The sequence below is a fragment of the Apus apus genome, chromosome 18 (assembly GCF_020740795.1).
Source record: "Apus apus isolate bApuApu2 chromosome 18, bApuApu2.pri.cur, whole genome shotgun sequence".
Classification (NCBI taxonomy): Eukaryota; Metazoa; Chordata; class Aves; order Apodiformes; family Apodidae; genus Apus; species Apus apus.
The window spans coordinates 3,903,550-3,926,377 of record NC_067299.1 but is presented as its reverse complement, the minus strand read 5'-3'; the positions used below and the strand labels follow the sequence as shown (position 1 = coordinate 3,926,377).

At 39.8% G+C, this 22,828-nt stretch overlaps 1 protein-coding gene across 1 annotated transcript in view; it reads right to left on the bottom strand.

Moving 5' to 3' along the window:
• PPM1E (protein phosphatase, Mg2+/Mn2+ dependent 1E) overlaps positions 1–19,838 on the bottom strand; it is a 61,346-nt gene extending 41,508 nt beyond the window's left edge. Inside the window, exon 1 of the mRNA XM_051635898.1 lies at positions 19,468–19,838. Within this exon, the coding sequence (XP_051491858.1) occupies positions 19,468–19,838 (371 nt within the window). The remainder of the gene's footprint in view (positions 1–19,467) is intronic.
• Positions 19,839–22,828: the final 2,990 nt, after the last annotated feature.

Genomic DNA, 22,828 nt, shown 5'->3' with positions numbered 1-22,828 from the left:
CAGGCTTATCTGAATGAAAACACCACAGCAGGAAGGATAATAGAGGCCAGTTGTTTAAAATTCATGGGCATACTATACTTAACACAGGAGCAATTTATTTTCATTATTTTGATCTGTTAAGCATTTAAAAGTTAAACAGTGCTATATACACCTTCTCTTAAATGACATATCTTAATATAATATTTACTCAGGAGAGAATAATGTTAGCTGCAGCAATGTCATGCTGTTGGGTGATGGTGGCAAAGTAGCTGGCAAAATTGTACTCTAGAGGAATGTAAAGGGATGCATTTGGGAGAAAAATGTCCATCCTAAATCAACATACAAAATAGTGGGCTGTGAACTGACTATTACCACTTGGGAGAAACATCTTGTAAGTTATAATAAATAGGTCTATTATCAGCTTACTCTTCACTGAAGGAAAATAAAGCAAATAGAATGGTAGGAATGATGAGGAACAGGGACATTGCTGTAGTACTTTATAAACCCTGAGTGTGCATGCAACTTGAATGCTGTCTTGATATGGATCTTGGTTGGGGTTTCTTTCCTTACACCTTCCCCCTCCCAACACATGCACACACAGATGAACAAGAAAAAGTACAGAAAAGGGCAACAAAAATGATCAAAGGAATGGAACAGCTACTCTTGGGGGAACAATTACAAGTTGATATTGTTTAAAAAAGCCACTTGAATGCACTTGTGAAAGATCAGCCTTCTTGTGGATATGCTGTATGCTTTGGCACACGTTCATGAGGCAACCCAAAATTCAGCCTTGTCTCCAAAACATCTGTTGGGCAATATCCTTCTCCATACATATTTTTAAGGTGATAAATAACACTGATATATACATGTAGATATTTTGGAGGAGTTCTAAATTAGTTTGCTGTTCTCCCAATAGGTGGTGTTGTGTTTTTAAGTTCAAATTCTTGAGGCTCCAGAACACACATCAATTGATGTATATTAAATACCACCTATATCATCTCTGAAGTTGCCAAGATTACCCCTATTTTATACTTTGGAAAATAAGAAACAAATAGTAAGTGGCACCAAAAAATGCTAGTAGGAATTCTGCAGAATCAGGCTTTAAGATTCAGGGGCTAATGCTTAAAACTGAATTACTGATAGACATTGATATAGTAAGTCCTGAAAACATTTTCAGACTTTAATACATCTTAACAATACCATTAACAGTCCTGGTTTAGCATTTTCAAAATAAGCACACAAAGAAGCCTACAGGAAACTTCAGAGTTTCAGAGTCATATCCCATCCCATCACAGGAAAACTAGGTACAAAACAGTTAGATATAGTTCAAGCTTTTCCTAATGAAAGACAATCAACTGAACTACCTCACAATCCAGTTTAAGAGCCTTCACCTTCTGCTTGAATTTATTGCACTGAATTGTTCATACCACACCTGAGTTAGAAGGACACCTGCACGCTCTTCCCAAGACAAAAAGGTAATTTAAAACCTGAACAGAGGAAAAAGAAGAGCAAGAAAATTTTCTCTGGCAAGTCAGGAAGTTGCCACTCGCACGGGCTTTGCTCCTGGCTCTCCTGCTCATGATAATGTCAGTGTCAGATTTTCAACTGACAGGCTGATGCTCAGAAGACAACAGCTGAGTGTGAGAACATTGACTATAGCTAAAATCCCAAGGCATTTAATACCAGAACATTTACCTTTTAGATCAGAACATCTGTATATACAAGAGGAACAATCTATGCTGATGTTTTCCACAGCAAAGCTCTTTTCCATTACATATGCATCATGTTCTTTCTATTCTTATGCATAAAGAACAATGACCTTAGAAGTAACATTGGAATTTACAGGAAAATTTAACTACTATGACTATCATACCCAGAGGAATATGATGTTAACATATTAGTCTCTTGAACATTGCAAAACACAGTAAGATACCAACATAAATAACAAAGCTTTTACTGACTTAATACATATGCACTGTAGAGAGGTATTTTTCTAAGTAAAGGTTAATTTGCTTCTCCCTGCATAAATAAAACTGATAATTAAACAAATTCACTCATTCAACTGAAGTTTTCTAGAGATGAACAGGAATACATAGCAGCAAAATGACCAGATTTTGAGCAGGTTCTTTGACCTGCATTTTTCAGACTAATGAGTAAGTATCTAGTTAAGATGCAAATGAGCAGCCCATGTGAAAGGAATTCCAGCCTACCAACTGCCTTTGTAATTCCCTGTATTACAACAAACATCTCTAAACACTGCCAGACATTTTCTAACCAGTAATGGCAGACTTGCACTTTATGCACAGACCAAGATCACTGTTTACTATCAATATATAGCACAATATATGCAGGTAACCCTTTGCTTTTTCTTAAAGAGAAACCAGTTTTGTGGCAGACATGGATAAATGAAGCAAGGACACAAAAGTACTTTCAGCCAAGATCGTGTAAACAAAGTATTTCAACAGAAGAGCAATGGGAACATCAATTTATTTTACTTCTTGAAATTCTGGATCCCATTCTGCCTTTTTATTGCATCTCTGGGGGTAAACTCAAAAAGCAGACAGGCCTGCTTAGTCACATTTCTCCTCTGGAGAATTTTGAGAAAGAATCTGTTTGCACCACTGCAGGTTGAAAAAATATGAATCAACAGTGACTTGCTCAGCTAGCTCCTGACTCCAAGACATTTCACTCAAGAAGCCACTACATCTTTCATCCAACTGTAGCGATTACCCCCAATGGATTTCACACATTCAAAAATGTATTTATGACGCCTCATTAGCCTGGCATGATGAATAAACTCCATCAATCATCATTTATTTTACCAGATTTAACTGCTATTACCCTTGAGCTGAAAAGGAAATAAAGAAAAACGTGGGCTTGTAGGAGCTATTTGCCCAAGGGCTTTGTTAGGGGTGAAGAAAATAAAATGTCAAGAGGTGGATTTTTTTTTATTATTGGGTAGGGGACAAGAATTATTTACCTGCTTTAAATGTTCTTGGTAACAGACATGTCTTACAGATAGGTAAGGATATAAGGTGCTGTACTCTTCACTTAAGAATGTCAAAAGTTATTGGCAGCTGTATCAAGAGACCTGAAAGTTACAGGCATCTACTCATTTGGCAAGGAATGAGATGACATGAATGGGTAGCATTGGCCTGGTTCTTCATACATGACTGTCACTGCCACATAAATCACTGACAGAATTGCCAGCAGGATGTAATTTTAGATGAGCACAGACTGGGGAAGGGGGCACAGGAACAACCACCAGAAACTGAAAGAAACCCTGAGCTAACCTCTTTCCCATCTAGAATTATTTGCATTGGGAAGATGTCACAAGGAAAACTGGTACTGCAGTTGGCAAAAATTGCTTTGAGAGTTAACACAGGACTTCAGTTTTAAGAGAGAAACAACAGTCTCTCTCAGCCCTAAAACTAAAATATATTTCTTTACAGAGCCTGTGTATACACATCTGTGTGTGTATGCTTTTAAAGACAAAACAGAAAGCAGACAGATGTTGATTTATGGAGAGTTAGAGCCTACCTGCCAATTACACCATTCAGCACCAGGCTGTTTTGTCCTATTTGATGTCTTTTTTTCATTGCTGAATCCTGTATCATTGTCTCATCTCCAATATATTTTAATACCACGTTCATAACACCACAAAGGTGCTAACTGACCATTTTAATTGAACATTTCAACTATGTGTATGTTAAGAGTTCCATCATACAAAAATTTAAAAAAATTGCTAGTTTTGTCTGTGCTATTTATCTGCAGACAGGTAACTGTAATCCCAGAAGCCCCTGTCTCTCTGTCTTATCTCCAATATAATAACAAAATGGCTCACATTACCAAATGAAAAAAAAAAAATCCCTAAAAATCCCTGGGCTTGTTTTATGCCATAATAAAAGCTCAGCATTATTTCATTAAATAGCTACATTTGCTTTGTTTGGTATTATAATCACAGATCTTCCTCTTTCTGACAATACATAATCCAAGATATTTGGCATTCTATCAACAATCCCAGACTCGGAAGGATTATAGATGTGCTGACAGTTAAATGGAGTTAGAGTTCTCTGCCAAAGATAGATAAGTAGCATGTACTATTTGATAAGTCCTATCAGAGCCACACTCTGACAGGAATTCCTCTACAATGCTACTAAATCTTATGCTCTGAACCTCATTATGCACACTGTCATTTGCCCCACTAGAGGCTGAACTCCCTTGCCACTAATAAATATATTCCATTTCTTTCCCCAATTATATACATACTGCTTTATATTCCAGATTCAAAATAACTGATCAGGCATAATGGGGCTGGGAGAGGGAGAAGATGAAATGCCTTTGTCATAGCAGGCAGAGATCTAGCCAGAATGCTTAATCTGGTTAGCTGTAAGACGAAAATCTGTCTGGTGGCTTTGTGACAAAGGAACAAGGCTACATAGCACCATGCAAACCCCTCATTTTAAATGTTTACAATCAGTAATTCCCATCATTTGTGCAGAGTTACTCTGTTGGAAGAAGTTTCTGTAGAAACGTTGCAGTTGGGAGGGGACTGAATCTTGGATCTGTAGCTGCAGTGATCCTTCTGCAGGCTGGATTTTTACAGTGTCATGACGCACGGAGGCACACGCAGGCAGAGCGTGAGGATACAGACCAGCAACATCCAGTAAGAGCAGAGCTAACTTGCCTGAACTTTCTGCTTTTAGAGGAACACCATGATGCCAGATTTCGGTACCATCTGGTCATGCTTTTACTCACTGAACTGGACTGACTGAACATCATAATAACAAAATCCACTCTGAAATCTTTTCTCATCTTTCATATAAAATAGGGAAAAGAACAGAGCTCTGGCAGCAGCTTTGCTGTGTGTGTAATGAAGATCTCAAACACCTCAACAGATTCACTTAAAAGAAGTGTATTATAATTTCCTAGATTATTACCTGCCAAAGCTCAGTGGGTGCTCTCTGAAGGCCTACGCTGTCAGGAATCCCGGGTTTTCAGAATCCTGTCATATCTGTCTGCATCCACCCCCTCACTGTTTCCAGTTTCTCTTCTTCTGCTTCAGAAAGCAATTCCCTTGGTATCTGTCACATTAAGATCTTGGGATACAGTGCTCCTCCTGCATTTTTGGATTCTAACTGAACCTGACCATCCAGTTCACTAACAGAAAGTGAGTACAACCTACTCCAGTGCCTTGAGATTAATTTGCCTTGAGCTAATGAAAGTCAATTTCTAATTTCAACCCTTAATTGTGATCAATAGGGCTTGAATGAAACTTATTCATACAAATGGAGAGGTAACTGATAGCAAGAATTCATGTTCAATGAATATGGCTATTTAGGATTATATACCATCCAGATCTGTTTCTTCAAGTTCAGGTATTTTTCAGAAAGGGGAGATGACAGCTCAGTGTTATCCCAGGAGCAAATCTGGCAAAGTTTAAGAGCACAGTAAAAACTGGAAATGGGTTTAGAGTCTTACACAGTCAAGCCAGCTTTTAACTACATATTGCCACTATATAGCTATTTTTTTATATAAAAAGGCATTCAGAATGGTGCCTCATATACTTTATTGAGAGAAGTCTATTCCCTGCAGGTGATTAGGCCTTACTCCTGACTGACACATCACTTCTGACTCTGCCCTCCCTCTTTTCTATTCCCGTGCTATAAATCAACTTAGAATGTAAAGCTTATTTATGTGCATATGGAATGTTGTGAAATATGACCTAGAGGAAAACGTTATCCTGTCAGAAGTTTCCTGCATCCTTAATTCAGAACAAAACACATCAGCACAAGAACTTAAGTATAGACACTAACATATCAATTAGCTGGTTTTATATTTTTTTAGTACACTGACAAGCATGTTATTTTTAACTAAAGAAACTAATGTGATCTTAATGGTGAGCCTGGGCAAGCTTGTTTCTTGGCTGTAGGTAAAAGCTGCCACAGGAGGAAACTGGGCTGCACATTTGTGTGCTTTATTTTTCCATTGAATGCCATGGCTTGGCCAATAGTTTGCAGAGATAAAATAATCTGAATGATATTTTCAAGCATGATATCAAGGGTAACACTTCCTAAAGTGCTTTGTCTATGCTGCCATTTTTTGGAAACTTCCCCAGTTTGTTGTTCCCACCAGTGTTAAACTAGGGTAGCAATTTTAGACACCTCACTGTAAAATTTTCACTTATCCTTGCACTGAGACTAGCAGCTTGTATTTTTTACTCATACTACCACTAGTAGTCTCTGCTGTTTCCATGGATAGTCCTGTGGTGGTTTTACAACTACGCAGAGAAAGCAACAGTGAAGGTTACAGTAAAATTAATCAACCACATAACTAGCTACCAGTGCTGTTTTAAAAATATATTGCCTTATCATGAGTACATTTTTGGTTTTCTCAGATTACATTTATAACAAGTGAATAATTAACCTTTGCAAGCAAATACAGAGTAGCAACATCATCCTCATACAATTAACTGTATTCACACAACAGACATGTAAACTCTGTCTGGATCCAGGAGATGGAAAAAACAGATTAATCTGTAGAGCAAAAGAATATTTTAAAATGCTTTCTTTTACAGCATATCCAAGCATGCAGGCTGGAACATGGAATGTGGGGAGTTACAAATATATTTAATACAGCTGCAAGTTCCGTATTTTGACATTAAGTCAGTGTATCACTCCACACTTGTGCTAGCAGCAAGCAGAGCACCTTATCTCTTACATATGAGAAAGAACAAACCTACTAATTATCAATTCCATCCCAATTGATGTATTCTGGGGGCTGGAATTAGTAGATCAGTTGCAGTCTTTGATCTTTGAAACAAAGTACATTGTCCTCCTCGCAATCTCTAACAAGCAGCAACCAAAGGTTATTAACACCAGTTTCTTGGGCAGCATGTTATGTCAATGTACTTCTGTTTGGGTTTTTTTGCAGGACTTCTGGATGACAATAAATTCTTACTTCCCATGTATAAAACAGTAAAATAACATGAGGGGAATCTGACAGAGAATGATAGATTTCTCTTTTCAAACTGCTCCTGGAAGTATAAAAGCATCTACACCAGGTTTGAACACAGAAACATCAGCTGAACAAAACCATTTGGATCCGGCATTTACCTTGCCAGGCTCCCTTTGTCATGGAAGAAACATTCAACAGTGATAAAAGAGGATGGTGAAATCTAAGTAAGATTCTGCAAATCCAGGTCTGTAAATCCACAGTAGTACTGTTAAATCTGTTGCACTACAGCTACTTTTGTCAATTGTGTTATTGAAGAAAGAAGTGAATATGGTTCAGAAAAAAGGGGAGTTTTCAGCTAGGCATCAAAAAGAATCTACAGTTTTTCACCTTGAAGAGGGAGAAGGGGCACCAGTCCTTTAGTTTTCAGTGATTTCAGCTACCCAGACTTTAAATGGAAGTGATTAGCTTATTAAGTTCAATCAGCATTTTACTCAGATAGTTAACAGAGCCCACTAGGTAGCAGGTAACTGACTAAAGTAGCACACTAACATTTTCTTTCAATAGTGTTTCAGCTGATCTGAAGTCTCAGATGGTCTCATCACTCACAACTTTCAAAAGAACTATTTTCATTTGACACAGTGTCTATTATATTTTCTCATCCTGTCCCTTTATTCTGAAAGTGTTAATTGGTGACCTCTACGTTTGGAAAACAACCCCACTTAGATTTCCTCTGTTACAGATTCGGTTTTCAGGGTTTGAGTGATGAGAATTACTTAGACTTGGAGGAATTCTTGCAGCTTCAAAGTACTCATAATTTTCAATGTAATGTTTAAGGGAAAGAATTTGGGTATCACAGATTAAAAAAAAAAACATCTCTCAAGAGCAATCTAGAAGACCCCATATATTAAAAAAAGCTGAAAGTATTTATAGTGTGGTGAATTTCACCAGTGGTGAAATTTCAACAGTCTTTTTTACAGCAAGACACTTATAATCTTTTGAAAGACACTGCAAGTTTTCACTACATGCTATTTATGTGAGAAAGGTCAAGGTTTCACCTGGACAGGCTAATAGCCCAGGAACATCCCAAAAGGTGTAACAGCACGGGCTCAATTACTGACCTCAGCATATCACACCTAACCTTTTGTAAATCAAACCAAATCTGTACAGTGGATGAAACTGTGCCCCAAAGGAAGCACTGGAGACTTTTGAAGGGCACATTTTCACCCCTTGATGCCAACTTGTGCAATTCTTATGGCAAGTCCATTCTATGATTCTGTGAAGTCCCATAGCATTTTGTGTTCCCCCAGCTGTTTGAAACCAGAAAGTACTTTCAAATATCAGATTGCAAATAAAAGTCAAAAAAGGTTCCAAGTGCGTTTTTCAGAAAACCAACAACAGGGGTTTTCCTCAGTTATGTTAAATTTAGGTCAGTTGTATTGTTTTTAGCCTGTGACACAATGATTACTTGGCCTGGCAAGTTATCTACTTTATCTTTTCTTTTGCATATTCTTCCCTCCTCGTTATGATAGTGGCACAAGAAAAGCACATGTCAAACAAGACTGCCAGCTCTGGGTTTTTATTTGTAGCAGTAGCACAATGTAATTGTCTTTTATAACTACAGAAAGACATTAAAACTTTTTGATGGTGGGACAAGAAGGTGGGAAGAAAATAGTAAGAATGAAAAGGATTTTCTGAAGTGAAGAAGAATTTTGTCATGTTTTTTTCTAAATCAAGACTGTTTTGTGTTTTGTTTTTTCCTATAGATTTCTTCCAGCCTCCTGCCCTGTTTTATGTATTTGTCCTTCCTTATTCATAGAACAGAAAAGTAAAATAAATCATCTTCCTCAAAAAGAAGGATAAATACACGGTAAATTAATTAATGCGGTTCTGAAACATAAGGGTTTGTGAAACTACAGGATGTATTAGTTTATTCTTGGATTTTAAAGCAGCAATTTTTTTGAGGATCATATCCTGTACCTTTTTATTTAGCCCAAACTTCCTTTGACACAACCTGGAAGCTCTTGACATGCAGAAAATGTGAACTACCCTCCATACACATTGTCTAGGCTTGGTATTTTCCTGAAGCTTTCCATGTTTATTGTCCCCACCAGTATTACTACAAGGGTAGCTATTTTAGACTTCTTCCTGTAAGCATTTTTACCATGTCACTTAACCTTGCTCTAAGTCAGACTAGCAACTCATGTTCCCTACTGCTCTGGTGGAGAACATTGTCTTGGCACCAAAAATGAACAACTAAGTAAACACAAGTTACTGTAGAATGTATTTCAAGAAGCTAGTCAGACACTTCAACTAGGTGCAGTTCTATGGCACTGCTTCTAGTAAAATACCTCCCTGATTTACTCTGCCCAGTTTTCTTGACTATCCTCACAATATCAATTTTGTAGCAACCTTTTCTTCTAGCAAACTCTCCGAATCCTTATTCTACTCTAAGTAGTAACACAACTCTCAGATGCCAATCAATGCAAAATCCCACAAGATCCCATTAGTGAATACACCACAGGGCTACCAGAATAAAAGGAAGATGCAGCATTTTTAACTTTTTGCAGTAGTGAGCATATTGGAAAATGAGGAAAACATTCTGCTGGCACATAGTATTTAAAACGCTGTGTGGTCTTATGCTCTTATTTGCTTGTTAATTTTAACAAATCTAATTTATTGTTATTCCCAGCCTATAGAAATGTGGGAGTTTACTCCCACATAGAAGCAGCCCTTTAAAACAAGTTCTTTTCTATGTACTCGATGGCCACAGGCAAAACAGAATGGTGTCAGCCCTTTTTCAGCACTAAAAAGAGACAGCTGAATTATTTTATCAGTCTTTCCAAAAAAACTTTCAGTGAAGCCTAAAACATCTCTCTGAAAAGCATCTGTAACTGACAACAAGATATTAATAGCAAACCCACATGAAAACAAGAGCACAAGAATGTACCAGATCTTTCTCTAACTTAAAAGTTAAAGGAACAGCACGGCCCTTAAATACCTTGCAATGAAGTCAAACCAAGTATAAATACAACAGTGCATCACCAGCCTTCAGTTCAGGGGCCACAATAAACAGGGGTTATAAAAATCTTGGAGGAGTTTCTCTATTTTTCAGACCCATTTCACAGACTGACAATGATCCTCTAAGAAATGAATGGAAGGAACATGGGTTGGTCACTCAGGTTCTGATATTATTTAATTCTTTCTTCCTCTTTCTGTTTTATTATTTCATGCTGCCTGAAGAGCTGATTTTCATGTCTTCACAAATAGAAAGCAGACTTCCTCAAAGTGCTTTTCTTTTTCTTTCTGTACTTCCTCAAACGTTTTTGTTATCTCTAGTTCAGATGACAATTTTCTCAGAATTAAAAACAAAAAATAAGCCCCCACACAAGGTGTTACTTCCAGATTTAATATTTTGCTCCACTCCATCATAAAGAGAATGAGACTGCAAGACAGCTTGTGACTCCCTTCCTACTCTGAATTTTTTGCCTGAATACATGCATATTTGTTTTTCATAAAGTGACTCATCAAAATTTGGTGTTTAAGACAGTTTAGATAGAAAAACAAATATATACCCCCACACACAAACATATGTGACTTACTATAACATTCCTTGGGCTGTTAAAACCTTTGTCTTTGTTCCTGTTGAGATGCACAGATGTACCATAGAAACACTGCATTAGTCCCTCAGTTTTCAGAGGACAATAAATTAAACTGAATGGCTTTCAATATATTAATGCAAAACTAGCTTTCTATTAAATTAAAGATTTTGTAATTTAATAAGATCTACATGATGAAGAATTACATTAACAGAAATATAAGAGCTCAATTTACAAACAAATTTAATCAAAATATTTAGAGTTCATTGCTTTCTGCATTAAATTTTCAACTAGTTAGGATGAATTTAAGACACTTTTTTCAATTTTGTTATATTCTAAGATACACACTAATTCCAAATAATTAAAAATGCCTGTCCTTACTCCCTCTTGACAAGCCTTTCTTCTCACATCTCCCAAAACATAGGGAGAGTTTGTAAGAATTTTTTTGGGAAAATATTTTTGGATATTTAGTAATTTCATAGGAGAAACTGTTTTTTCTTTAACTCCAAAGCTAGATTTAGCACCTTGTAGGTTGCTGCACATTTTAAAAAATGACTGTATTGTTTGTCATAAACATCATCAGCACTTCTAAAAATAAAGTGAATGGGATTTGCGCCAATGCAGTTTTATGAGTTTAAAACCAAAAGTATCTAATATCCAAACATGTTATTCTAAAATTAGTATACAATGTAATTAGCATGATTTTCAGTATTCTATATGATCATTTGGGTCATTCATCACCAGTCAAACTGCAAAGGTTGACACCAATGAGGAAAGTTTAAACCACTTAAAATTCATTCTCAAATGAGCAATGCACTGGGGAAGAGGATCAGATTACTTAACACAGGCTCAGTTCTCCTCTCCAACCAAGTAGCCTGGGCACACGTCCCCAGCCAGACCTGCTTAGAAACTGCTTATTTTCTCCCCTTATTTCAGTGGGAATTGCACAGGTGTTGCACAGTGACAATTCTAACCCTCTATTTATATGAAAGACAATTCTTTTAATGGATTTTACACAGTTCTTATCATTCAGGTGAAAGGTTGAAGGTCAGAGAAAAGAGCTCACATGTATTTGTTTTTTTACTTTTGAAGGATGTGCAGTATTTGCTTGGGGGCAGGAGGAGTTCTCTCTCTCCTGATCTATCAGGTATCATCACTGGATAATATATCTCACTTTCTCTTTAGACTTCTAAGACGTGAATATATCTCAAACTTCATGGTTTTGGGCACATCAAAACTACTACTAGCTACTACTGTTTGCCACCACAGAGGAATCATATGTACTAGCACCCCTTTGCAATCACTTCCAGGTGTCAAAATTTTAAAATATTCAGTAAAAATCCAAGATCTCTGTTAATGATTATAACTGATGTTTATGTGAACTTACCATGGACTAACCTTGGTAATATCAACATTTATTTCTGTTAAGGGCACATCCACCAACAATTGGCATTTGAACGTGGAAGGTTAAGACCAATTCATTCTGACTTAACATTTTCAGAGTGCCAAGAGAGGAGAGATTAAATTCATTTTATAACAGGTACATCCCTTACCCTCTGGGGAGCACACTCCACTGAGAAAGCAGAACTAAGAACAACCCAGTGCAGCCATGTTCTGCAAGTAGAAAGTCTATCTGTTCCCCAAACAATAGTGTTGCTCCTCATCTCTAGAAATATTGAGCTTCTGAGTTCTCATTACCCAACTCATAGGTTTTTACACAGCTTTTCAGAAAAAAAAAAAAAAAGGGGTAATAAGACAGCTGAGAGCATAAACTCTTAAGATAGGGACCTTGACATAGAAATACACATATTCAAACACCATGATTAGATTACTTGAATGGAATGACACAACTTATAAGAAAACCTGGTAAAAGCCTTAGTTTAAAATCTAAATCATGCTATAAATGTAATTGTGTACAATTAGTTTATATTAGCTTATTAGTATAAACTCCTACTTTTTATGCAGGTTTACCACTGTCCTTACCTGGGCTTATAGGTTCCAACAGGAACTGAATGTTTTCACTGATTTTGAGTTTATCTATTATGAACTAATAAACAAAATACCTTATTAAAAAACAGCTGCTTTATGACCTTCATCAGCACTATCAAATAATTTAAAAATATAACCAAGCAGTGTCTAATTGAGCAAAAGCTCATTGCATGTAAAGTTAATATACACAGGAAACCAAAGCTGAGTTACCTAATATTTTCTCTGTTAAGAAACTGAAAAAAACACACCCCACAGAACTGTTTGTTGGATTCTCACCTTCAGTGTGGAGGTTTCAGCTTTCCATAACATCAAATTAGGACTGCAAGGAAAAGAATCATTCTAGAAGATAATTAATATGATGTGTAGAGTACTGTGTGTGTAACACTAAGGAGGAATAACTTAGCACATTCAATTCAGATTTTTGAACCTCAGGAAGAAGTTCATGGCCTGAGGTGAAAGGAGCAGCCCCAGAGACAGTGCCAAGAAGTTAAAACGCTAAGGTCTATTTTTATACATTGCTTCTGTTTTTAGTCACTTCATGATGGAAGTAAAGAGCCCATTAAAAAAAAAAATAATATTCTCATATGAGAGAGATTACTCAAATTCTTTATTGTAAATGAAACCCAAAAGAAACTGAATTTGAAAAAATATTATGGACAATTTAACAGACTACTGGCTCATAAAAGGCTGGCAAAAATAGCTTCAAAATCATAACCTCTGAGAAAATGAACTTTTAAGGAGCTACCCAGAATTTTACCCAATTAATCAAATATTCATTTTATTTTAATTACAGCTAGAAGAAAGTGCAGATGTTTCCAAGTTCAGAGCTGTCTGCAGCCAAGTGCATTTTCCCATTATCAGAGTTCAGCCGTCAACTTTTTAGTCCTGCCCTACTAACAAAAATCTTGTCAAGGGATTGCACGCAGAGTTCAGAACTGGTGAGCAGCACTACAGCTTAAACAATGGGTTCAGTTACTCCATCATGAGGTGCCTTTAGCTGTTTTCCATCCAATATAAACATAAACTGAGGTAATCCTGCAATCTAGTTAACTTGTTTAACTTGTGTATTAATTATTGAAGTACCCAAAGGTCAGCTATTTCCCATGCAGTTCTAATTTATGACTCTGAGGATTCCTTCTTTATAAATTGTCTTATTAAAGGTAGGCAATGCTGTTCCTTCCTAATGAAGTACAAAGGCACAGCAGAAATGTTTCTGTAAAACAAGTCCACAATCTGCATTCATTTTATCTAATCATGAACATGTTATAACAACAAAAAATTACAGTATTTGTTTATTGTTGTTGATTTCAGCTAAAGCAAAGATGAGGACCTACATTATCCTACGTAGCAATGACCATTTCCATAGGCTACTAACACGTCATAGACACATTGTCCAGGACACATTTTTATAACCATTTGCATTATGAAATCATGATTGTGTTGCAAAAGACAGTCTTGCAGCATGGTTCAGAGAAGATGTAATGTTTTAAAGCTCTAACTCCATCTCATCCCATTTTTAAAATATCTTTCCTAGCCAGTGAGAATACTTCCCAGGAGCAAACAAAGCAAAAACCAGTATCCATAAAACAACATGAAGAAAGAAAATGATGCAGAACAGCCAGAGATTATTTCAGAGTGACATCAAATATAGGAATGAAGAGTACTCCGGGTGCTACATGCCCTGTTGCTTTTGTTTTTAATGTGATCATGTAAGCAATTTAGCAAGACAACAAAAAATTAATGAGAGCACACACCAGTGACAGAGCAGTCAAGGCACTGAAACTTCTACTAACATCAATAAAAATAATGTAAGTCTTCTGTGATAAGAACCACAACTAAGCAGACTACCTTGTCTTCAAAGTACTAGTGGAGAAATAGTCTGCCATTGTTGAAGGTAATCACAGTGAGGAATTTTAAGGATAAAAATATCTTATGCAGAGTATTTTGGATAAAAAAAGAAGCATTACTAAACAAATGCTCTAAAGGAATGAAGCCTAACGTGCTTATCACATCCAAGAGACAGAGTAAAAAGTAGTTTCACAAGCTGGCCAATAAGATTTTAGATAATCAAAGATTTTTGCGTGTCTTATAAATGAAAAGTGACAGATTACAAAAAACTTACAGAAATTCATCTATACATTCTTTCCTGATTACCCAAACTAGTCTCAACAGCTGTTATAAAAGTCCGGAAAAAAAACCCTCTTAGCACAGGTCTAATTCTTCCATCAGTTTGGATGCAAAAACAGCTTCACTAGGAGCAGCAGAATTTATGCAAATTGCTTTTGGATCAAAAAAAAAATATCTCAGTGTGAAAAAGCTCCTAACAAAATTCCCCTTAATTTACTGCATTACTAGCAACGTTCAGGGAAATAAAAGCACTGGAATGAATACATTCCCATCACCTGTTTTAACTCCATATGTAGCAACTTTCAAGCATAGTCACCACTGAGCTTGAAAAACTAAGCATCCTTTTAATCATAAATTAGTAAGTTTTGAAATGTCACCATATCTGTTAACCATTACAAATGTGAATCTGCACTGTAAATAGCTTGTTTTAGCTGATACTCTTTTTAAAAAGGAGTATCAAAATATCTAATTTGATGCAGTATTTTTAAAAGCGTGGGAGCATGAACTGAAGATGCTTTAAAAACAGCTTAAAGAATCTCTGACTGTGGAGACCATTAGTTGTGTTTTGAAAGTGACTGTCACCACATACCACCTATCCTGCTCTGGCAGGGGGGTTGGACTAGATGATCTTTTGGGTCCCTTCCAATCCCTAAGATTCTGTGATTTGTAGATGATAATGATTTCCAGTCTGAAGTGTGTGAAATGTGCCCAGCTCTGTATGCTCCAGCAGCACTGTCATCAATGCATGGGCTGAGTTACACAGTAGGTTCTTTAAAAGAGTAAGAAGGCTTTAATAACACCACTGAACTTCCCTCCACTTGCTGCATGCACTTCTACCAGCTGATTTAGAATTTCTCTACAGGGAAGCACAAGAATTTCTAGGACTAAGATCTCCTGGGACTGAGGATGCCAGCAGCCACACCCACACAGCTCTACACGTCGGTGCTCACTGCCCAGTCCCTGGGACTCCAGGTCACTGGTGGTGGCTCTGCAGCACATGGCTGGCAGCAGCCAGCTCAACAACCACCCTCAGAAAGAGTCTTGGTCTGAGAGGGGGCTCCAGTGTGACAGGAACACAGCTACTACCTGCTGAGCCCCCCTTCTCCTCCCTCAGGCCATTGCACTCTCCTGCTGTTACCCAGGAACCAGGTAAGGTGCAGAACCAACTCATCAACAGAGCTCAGGGGTGCAAAATGTAATGGTCTCTGTCAAACCTTCTCACTAACCACTAGAAAATTCCCCAAACAGGTGCAAACAGCATCTACTCCAGTCATTTACTGTGCACAAGGCTCAACAGCATCATTTCCATTGCAAAATCTCACAAAAGAAGATGAAACAGGTACCATCTTAAAAAGGATGGCATGTCTTTTTTGTGATTAATAGTAGAGGTCCCTCATAGTTAATTATATTTCCTAAAAGAGTTTTTAGATTGCAAGCAATAGAATAGGTGAAGACATATAACAAGACAGAACATTGTTTTCAAGTTAAGAGCTTATTTTATATTAAAAAAAAAAAAAAAAAAGACTTCTGGTCATGTAAAATTACCATGACAAGTGTTTTCTCTTTAGCTTAAAATTGCAAGTTGGGAGGCAAGAACTCCACTTTTATTTACTGTCTGCATTTTACATAAATCCAGTGTTTAAAAGTTGAGTCTACACTGCCTTGCTTGAACAATATACAACTTAATTTTTCAAATTTTTTTCAGATGTACAGGGAAGAAGAATGTAACAGCAAGATAAATTTGTCCTTCCTAGTGGCACAACTTCTAAAGGTGCACTATGTAACTCAGCCTGGCCCTCCTCTTAGCAACCACATCTTTCTTGGTAAGTTTTCCAGATATCTTGTCAAGAACCAACTTTTAAAGTACTTTAGATTTAATAAAAGTATCAGTAGGAAGAGGAAAATAACAGAGCATTACATACAACTTTATTACACCAGGTTAGTAACATCTTCCTTTAAAATAAGTCAGAAATTAGGTCTTTTGAAGCAGTGGAAGCAAGCAAAGGGATCTCATATTTAACAGATGTAAGGCTAAGTCCTTAGGATATTTGTTTCTACACAGAAACTATTTCAGTGATACAGCTTTATCTTGAATAAGATGTTACAGAAGACAATCACAAAATTAACTTTCAAGCTATCAGCCAATCTGCCAGTGTAATTCCTCAAACATTATTCTTTTTTTATTATTTTCTTCACCTAACATGCCTGCTATTAATCAGTTTAATTCTGTTGAGGTTCACCAAGAAAGCCCACAGTACATTTTTTGTGGCATTTAGGCAGATATAAAGATTACATTAACCTAATTTTCCAAGCATATGCTGTCTCTAGAAAGAAACCAGGAACTGGAAATCTCAAAGGGGAATGAATATAAGTCTTTTGGAAAACAGCAGGAAAATCTCATAAATAGGAACTCTCTGATACTGATCTACACAGTGGCAGAAAACCATTATACTTTTTCAGGATAAGCAATATGTTCTCATTTCTGAGACAGTCTTACTTCCCTCAGAAAGAACTGAAGCTGTATGCTTAAAATAGCTAAAAAACAGCTGTTGGATTTTTCACAGTAATGGATTTTATCCTCATGCTACATATAATGCAAACTAGTCATTTGACTAATATATAGTTACAGTTACAGAAAACATGCATTCACAGCAGACATACCCATAGAACATTTCCCTTCACATGAGTTTTCATCTGCCTTTTTTTTTTTAACACTGTCATAACCATTTGGCACACGAGTAGCTTTACTAATATGCAGGAAGTTTCCCACCTCTGGAATCATCTGACCAATTGAACCCTTGGCTGTAAAGACACAAGACATTCTACTTTTGCCTGTTTTATAATCCTGTGACAGTTTTTAGTTTCTCTGGTGACTGGAGAGTGCATTAAAAATACAATACCTGAAGAACAGTTTTGCATACCTTGCACTTACCTTAGATTCCACCACCACTCAAGAAAAAAGCAATTTCAGTTTAGCTCTCTGTATTAGAAGTATTAGATTTGGCTTATAATATTTTAAAATGCTTTAAAGGATTACATTTTGCAGCTATCTTAGGTAGACAAAAGTCAATGTCTACCTTCAGTTAAAAACCACCTATTTACATTTTCTACACATTGACAAAATGTTTAAGCCTTTGGAAAACGATTTTCTTACATGCTCCCTTAATTTTGAGGTAAATACTGCTTTTTACTTCATAATGTAGTTGCCTGTGGAGGGAAGTCTTTATTCATTTCACCATAAACAAAGCCAAAGAGATGCTTCATTCAGTAGCCATCAAAAGATTTCTACAAAGGCTGGAAAAAAAAACCCAAAACCCCACAACCTGGCAAAAGCTACCTCTATTTAAAGAATCCTCTTTAAATGTCTTTTTTTGTTGTTGTTTTCTTAATAATTTCATCCATTAATACTGGCCTCAGAAACTGGGATATCTAAATCTACTTGTCCTGGGTTATGGGGGCATGTAGAGAGAGAAGGGGGTGGGGAAGGAATTCAGGTTCAAAATCATTCCATAGATATACTTTAAACAATACTTTAAAATAACCTGCTCTGTGCCTAAAACTTTATTTCGCCTAACCTGACTTTTGATTTCACAGCTCTGTTGTTAAAAACAAAACAGGTTCTAAATACACAGCAGGGACTTGCCTCCCTCCTCTCTAGCACATCCTATGAATGTGCTGCTGTATTCCAGAGACAGACTTTCCAAAGGTGGCAGGGTGAGCATGTGTGAATAGGAGAGCTTTGTCCTCTGCCGCTATCATTGTTGTCCCTGTCGTTCACAAACGCAGAGGGCAGATGAGAATAGAATCGAAACAGAACGCGGAGTTGTAAAAGCCGGCTCTTTATTTATTTATTTGTGCGACCGAGTAGCACCTCTCATGACAATGATCAGCTCAATGGCAGAAAGCTCCCCGGTGTGCTGTGCGTATTTTCACAGGTTCGTTTGTCTCCTCCTGTGGCACCAGTTTAAAGAGGTTCCTAAAGAAACGCCACTAACAACCATTTCTATTTCAAGCCTTCAAAGCCAAAGCTGAGCACAATACGAGGCACTGGTAACTGATCTTTGGGTTTCAGTCCACAGACTTTTCACACTGGGAATAGCTCCCATCTGTTTCCTCTTTATGCACCAGCCTTTAGAAGGCACAGATCAGGAAACTGCCTCCGTACAGAAGGGAGTGTAGCCGGCTTTCCCCAGCTGACAGTAGAAAGCCCCATGATTACGGGCAGCTGTCTCCTACGGCTTTCAACTCCTCTTTCTCCCTGGGCTGTAAATACATGGTGTGGTTTTCTCGATGTAGGGGGGGGGTTTCTTTGGAGGGGGAAAAGGGAACTGCCTCTTTGCCCCTTGTTCTCCCTTTCCTTCTCTCTTGGCAGAGGTTTCCCCGTTTACAAACCCTCACGCAGGGAACATTTCAGTTTCAAGCCTCAGTTCAACCAACCACAGGCAAACCCCCCTTCTGCTTTAGCACCAGAGCGTGAGACATTTCCCCCACCACCCTCCCTCCCTCCCCGGGCAAGCTGCTCTCCCAGATGGATGCTCTTGGCACCCCCTTGTCTGTTCCCTTCCCTTCCTCGCTCCCTGTCCCGGCGAGCGGGAAGGAGGGAGGCAGAGAGCAGAGGGACCTCTTGGGCAGGGGGGAACGGGACCCAGCAGGACGCTTTCATCCCGAGCAGCTCCGCACCACCCATGTCCTTAACTCCTCGCCTCGGGGACCTGCCCGTCCCCGCACACCCTGCCCTCGCCCCCCGCAGCAGCACCGGTCTCAGCCCCACTGAGGAGACCCCTCAGCCCCGCACCCTGCCCCTCAGCCCCGCACTCACTACTTGTAGAGCTGCTGCAGGCAGAGGTCCAGGCACTCGCCCTCCACCTCCTCCTCCGTGATGTGCTCCGAGAGCGGCCGGGGCAGCGGGGGCAGCGGCGGGGGCGGCGGCGGGGCGGGAGGCTGAGGGTCGCCGGCCTCGCCCTCGCCCTCCTCCGCCTCAGCGGCCGTTCCCGCTTCTCCCTCAGCCGCGGGGTCCTCGTCAGCGGCGCCCGCGGCGTCGGCAGCCGGGGGGGGAGCCGGCGCCGGCTCTGCCCCGAAGGGCCCTCGGAACTCCCCCAGGAACAGCTCGAGGAAGCGCCGGTAGGTCTTCTCCTCCGCGCTGCTGCTGCTGCCGCCGCCGCTGCTGCTGCCCGAGCCGCCCGCGGCCATTGCTTCGCATTCCCGGCCGGATCAGCACTGCGCCCGCAGAGAGCTCCCTGCCCGCCGCCTGCGCGCGCGCGCCCGGGACCGGCCCGCGGGGACGCGCACGCCGCGGGGGGGGGGGTGAGGGGGGGGGAGGGTGAGAGGGCGGGGGGCGCGCGCCGCGGCGGCGGGAGCGCGGGCGGCCCGGGGGGTGCGGGGCGGGGGGGCCGGGCTGAGGGGGCGGCGGGCGCGGGGCGGGCGCGGGGCTGGCGGGCGCGCCGCTGTGATGAGTCAGGCGGAGGCAGCCAGACGCGTAGGTTCCTCGCAGGAACCCGCAGGAAACCTGCGAGCGCCTTCCCTCGTTCCCCAGTCCCTGCCTCAGGAGTTCCCTGCGCCCGCGGTTTCCGGCGTCGCCCCCGCCGGGTTCCCGCCCGCCGGCAGGACGGGCCGCAGGGTAAGAGGGAGCGGGGCGGCGGGGCCCGGCCTCCCCTCGGGCTGCCAGCCGGGCCCGGGGCTCTGAGGAGCGGATTTGAAACCAGAGCGGGTTAGCGCCAGGGAAGCCGGCAATTAAACGCAGGGTATTTTAGCAGAAACGTCCCCAGCGGCGCCGCCGGGCCCGGTTGGGAGGCAGGCGGGGCTCCCCAAGGCTGGGATCCCCCCTCCGGCCCCGCAGCCCTTCCCAAACACCCGGTATTCCCGGGAAAGAGGAGCTTTGGGGTCGTGTTGAGGCGTCTCCCAACACTTGGCGGCAAAACTTGTGTCGCTAATTTACATTCAGGCTCGGCGTATGAATGAATGTACGGGCTGAGAAGTGAAGCATCACACAAGCATCTCCGGGTTTGATGTTCTGGCAAAGGGGAGTTCATAAATAGCTGAAGATATTGCACTGAGTGATGCTTAAAAGTTACAGCCACTCAGTGGGAGTCAAACTGTAGCTGATAATTCTGCTGCTGTCTAATAAACGTCTTTCGTTCGTGAAAGGCGTTTTGGTTGGTTTTATCCATTGCTGCTGAAAAGGTCTTTTTCAGAGCTATCGGGTCCATAAATACCAACAATGAACAGGTATAATTGCCACCCGCTTAGACTGGCTCGTACACATGGGAGGGAACGATATCCTGAATGTCAGATACACCTTGAGAAATGGGCAGATCACAAGGCTTGTATGCAAAAACACTCCAAGGGTTGTAACAAGGAGAGTAGCTTCCTGAAACCTGTTGTTCTCCGCGTTGTAGTAATTACCTCTGCACGTCAGGTGCTGCTGTAAATCTGTCTTCTCTTTGGTGAATTGTTATTTCAGAGCCAAACTAATTTTAGAATATTTCCAGCAACTGCACTGACTGATCATATTGCAATCTTGTGAATATGTAAAAGCCATGAGAGTTAAAAATGTGATTGTCACAGTTAGTCTTAGTCTCCCACAGCCAGAAGCTATTAAAGTGACAGAAAATTGCATAGCTTCTGCGGAAAGAATAGTTGGTTGTTGTTTTTTTCCAGTGTACCATTTATATATTTATATACATATTATATATATTCAATTTAGCATTCATTTATTTAGGAATGCTGGGTGGGTTTGAGGGGTACAAAGCATTGCAGTTCTTTTTGGAGGTAACCCACAGCTGCAGCTGATCATGTCATTGCTGGATTTTGGTGTTTTTTTTTTTTAGGCTGGTGTGTACTGCATCATCAGTGAGTCACAAGCCTCAAGAGAGTGTGCATCAATGCAAGTATCACAAAAGCAGTTTCAAGTTCATGTTCAATTGTTTTTCGCTAGTAAGTCAGAGGCAGTTGGAGTTTCTATGCAAATATAATCCAGATAATCTTGGTGTAATATGATCTGAATTCTAAAAATTCCTATTATAACGATATCTTGGGGAAGTAACAGTTAATTCAACAAGATGGATGATCAGACTCATGTTGTATGACAAACAGCAGTTAAGGCTGTCCAAGAAAATACTCAAAAACATTTAGATAGTTTTTTTCTTAAACTTTTGGTAACCATATATATATTTTTAGCTGTTTCAAGTAGCACGTAAGAGTATCTGAGAGTAATACCTACTGTTTTACATGTTGAAATGTTAAAGTTACCAGATGTCCTTGATTAATCTTGGCAGTCCCCATGTGCTTTTCATCATTTGTCTAATTGCAAAGGACACTAATTAAAATGAAATAGAGTAGAACTTTGTGCTCAGGATACTTCGTCAAGTTTTGGCACTACGGTCAAGTTAGTATTGTTTTGCTTCAATAGTAAATGAAGACCTTATGGCTCTAAGCCATGCTGACATTTGTTTCTGGGAGGGAAGGTGAAAAATCATTCTTATTAACCTGCAATGTGGAACATACGGGAGCTGTGGGTGGCAGGGCTAAGTCAGGCAGCCAGGAACCTGCTAGCACTTCACTCTGTGGAGACAGTGGGGTGGGCAATTACCACAGAAGGTAGCCACACTTTCCTTACTGCTGGCCAGAAAAGGAAGCTCTAAATACAGTATATTATCAAGTAAAGCACTAATCTATGAGAGGTGTGTTTCGTACCATTATGAAATGGTTTCAGTGTTCAGGAACTCTGGAAGCTAAATTTAGAAAGGCTCTGTGCTCTCTGGGTTGCTGTGTGGCAGCACTATGAATGATTCCTGTGTGGTGAGGTTTGGTGGATGGAACAAACTCACAATTCATACATTTTTTTAGTCTGAAATCTCTGGTTTGCAACATATTGTCAAATAGAGGGTGAGACTTGCACCTGCCTTGAGAAGGAAACACAGATATTTGTATCCTTTTCTGGCTTCATCATGTTGCATTTTTCTTTAAATAAGGTTTCATGGTGTTGTTTCACAAGAAATCTGTTTTATTTTAGCCTTAATGTGGTGGGTTCCTCTTTCTCATTTTGCTGGCGAGAAATAAGCAGGACTTGAGCAGGCCTTAGGGAGGTGACCTGAATTGTATGGAGTGCAAAAAGAAGTGCTTTTTAATTTTTTGTTGCCTTTAGAAGTGATTCCTGTACACTGACAGGTAGAAGATATGTA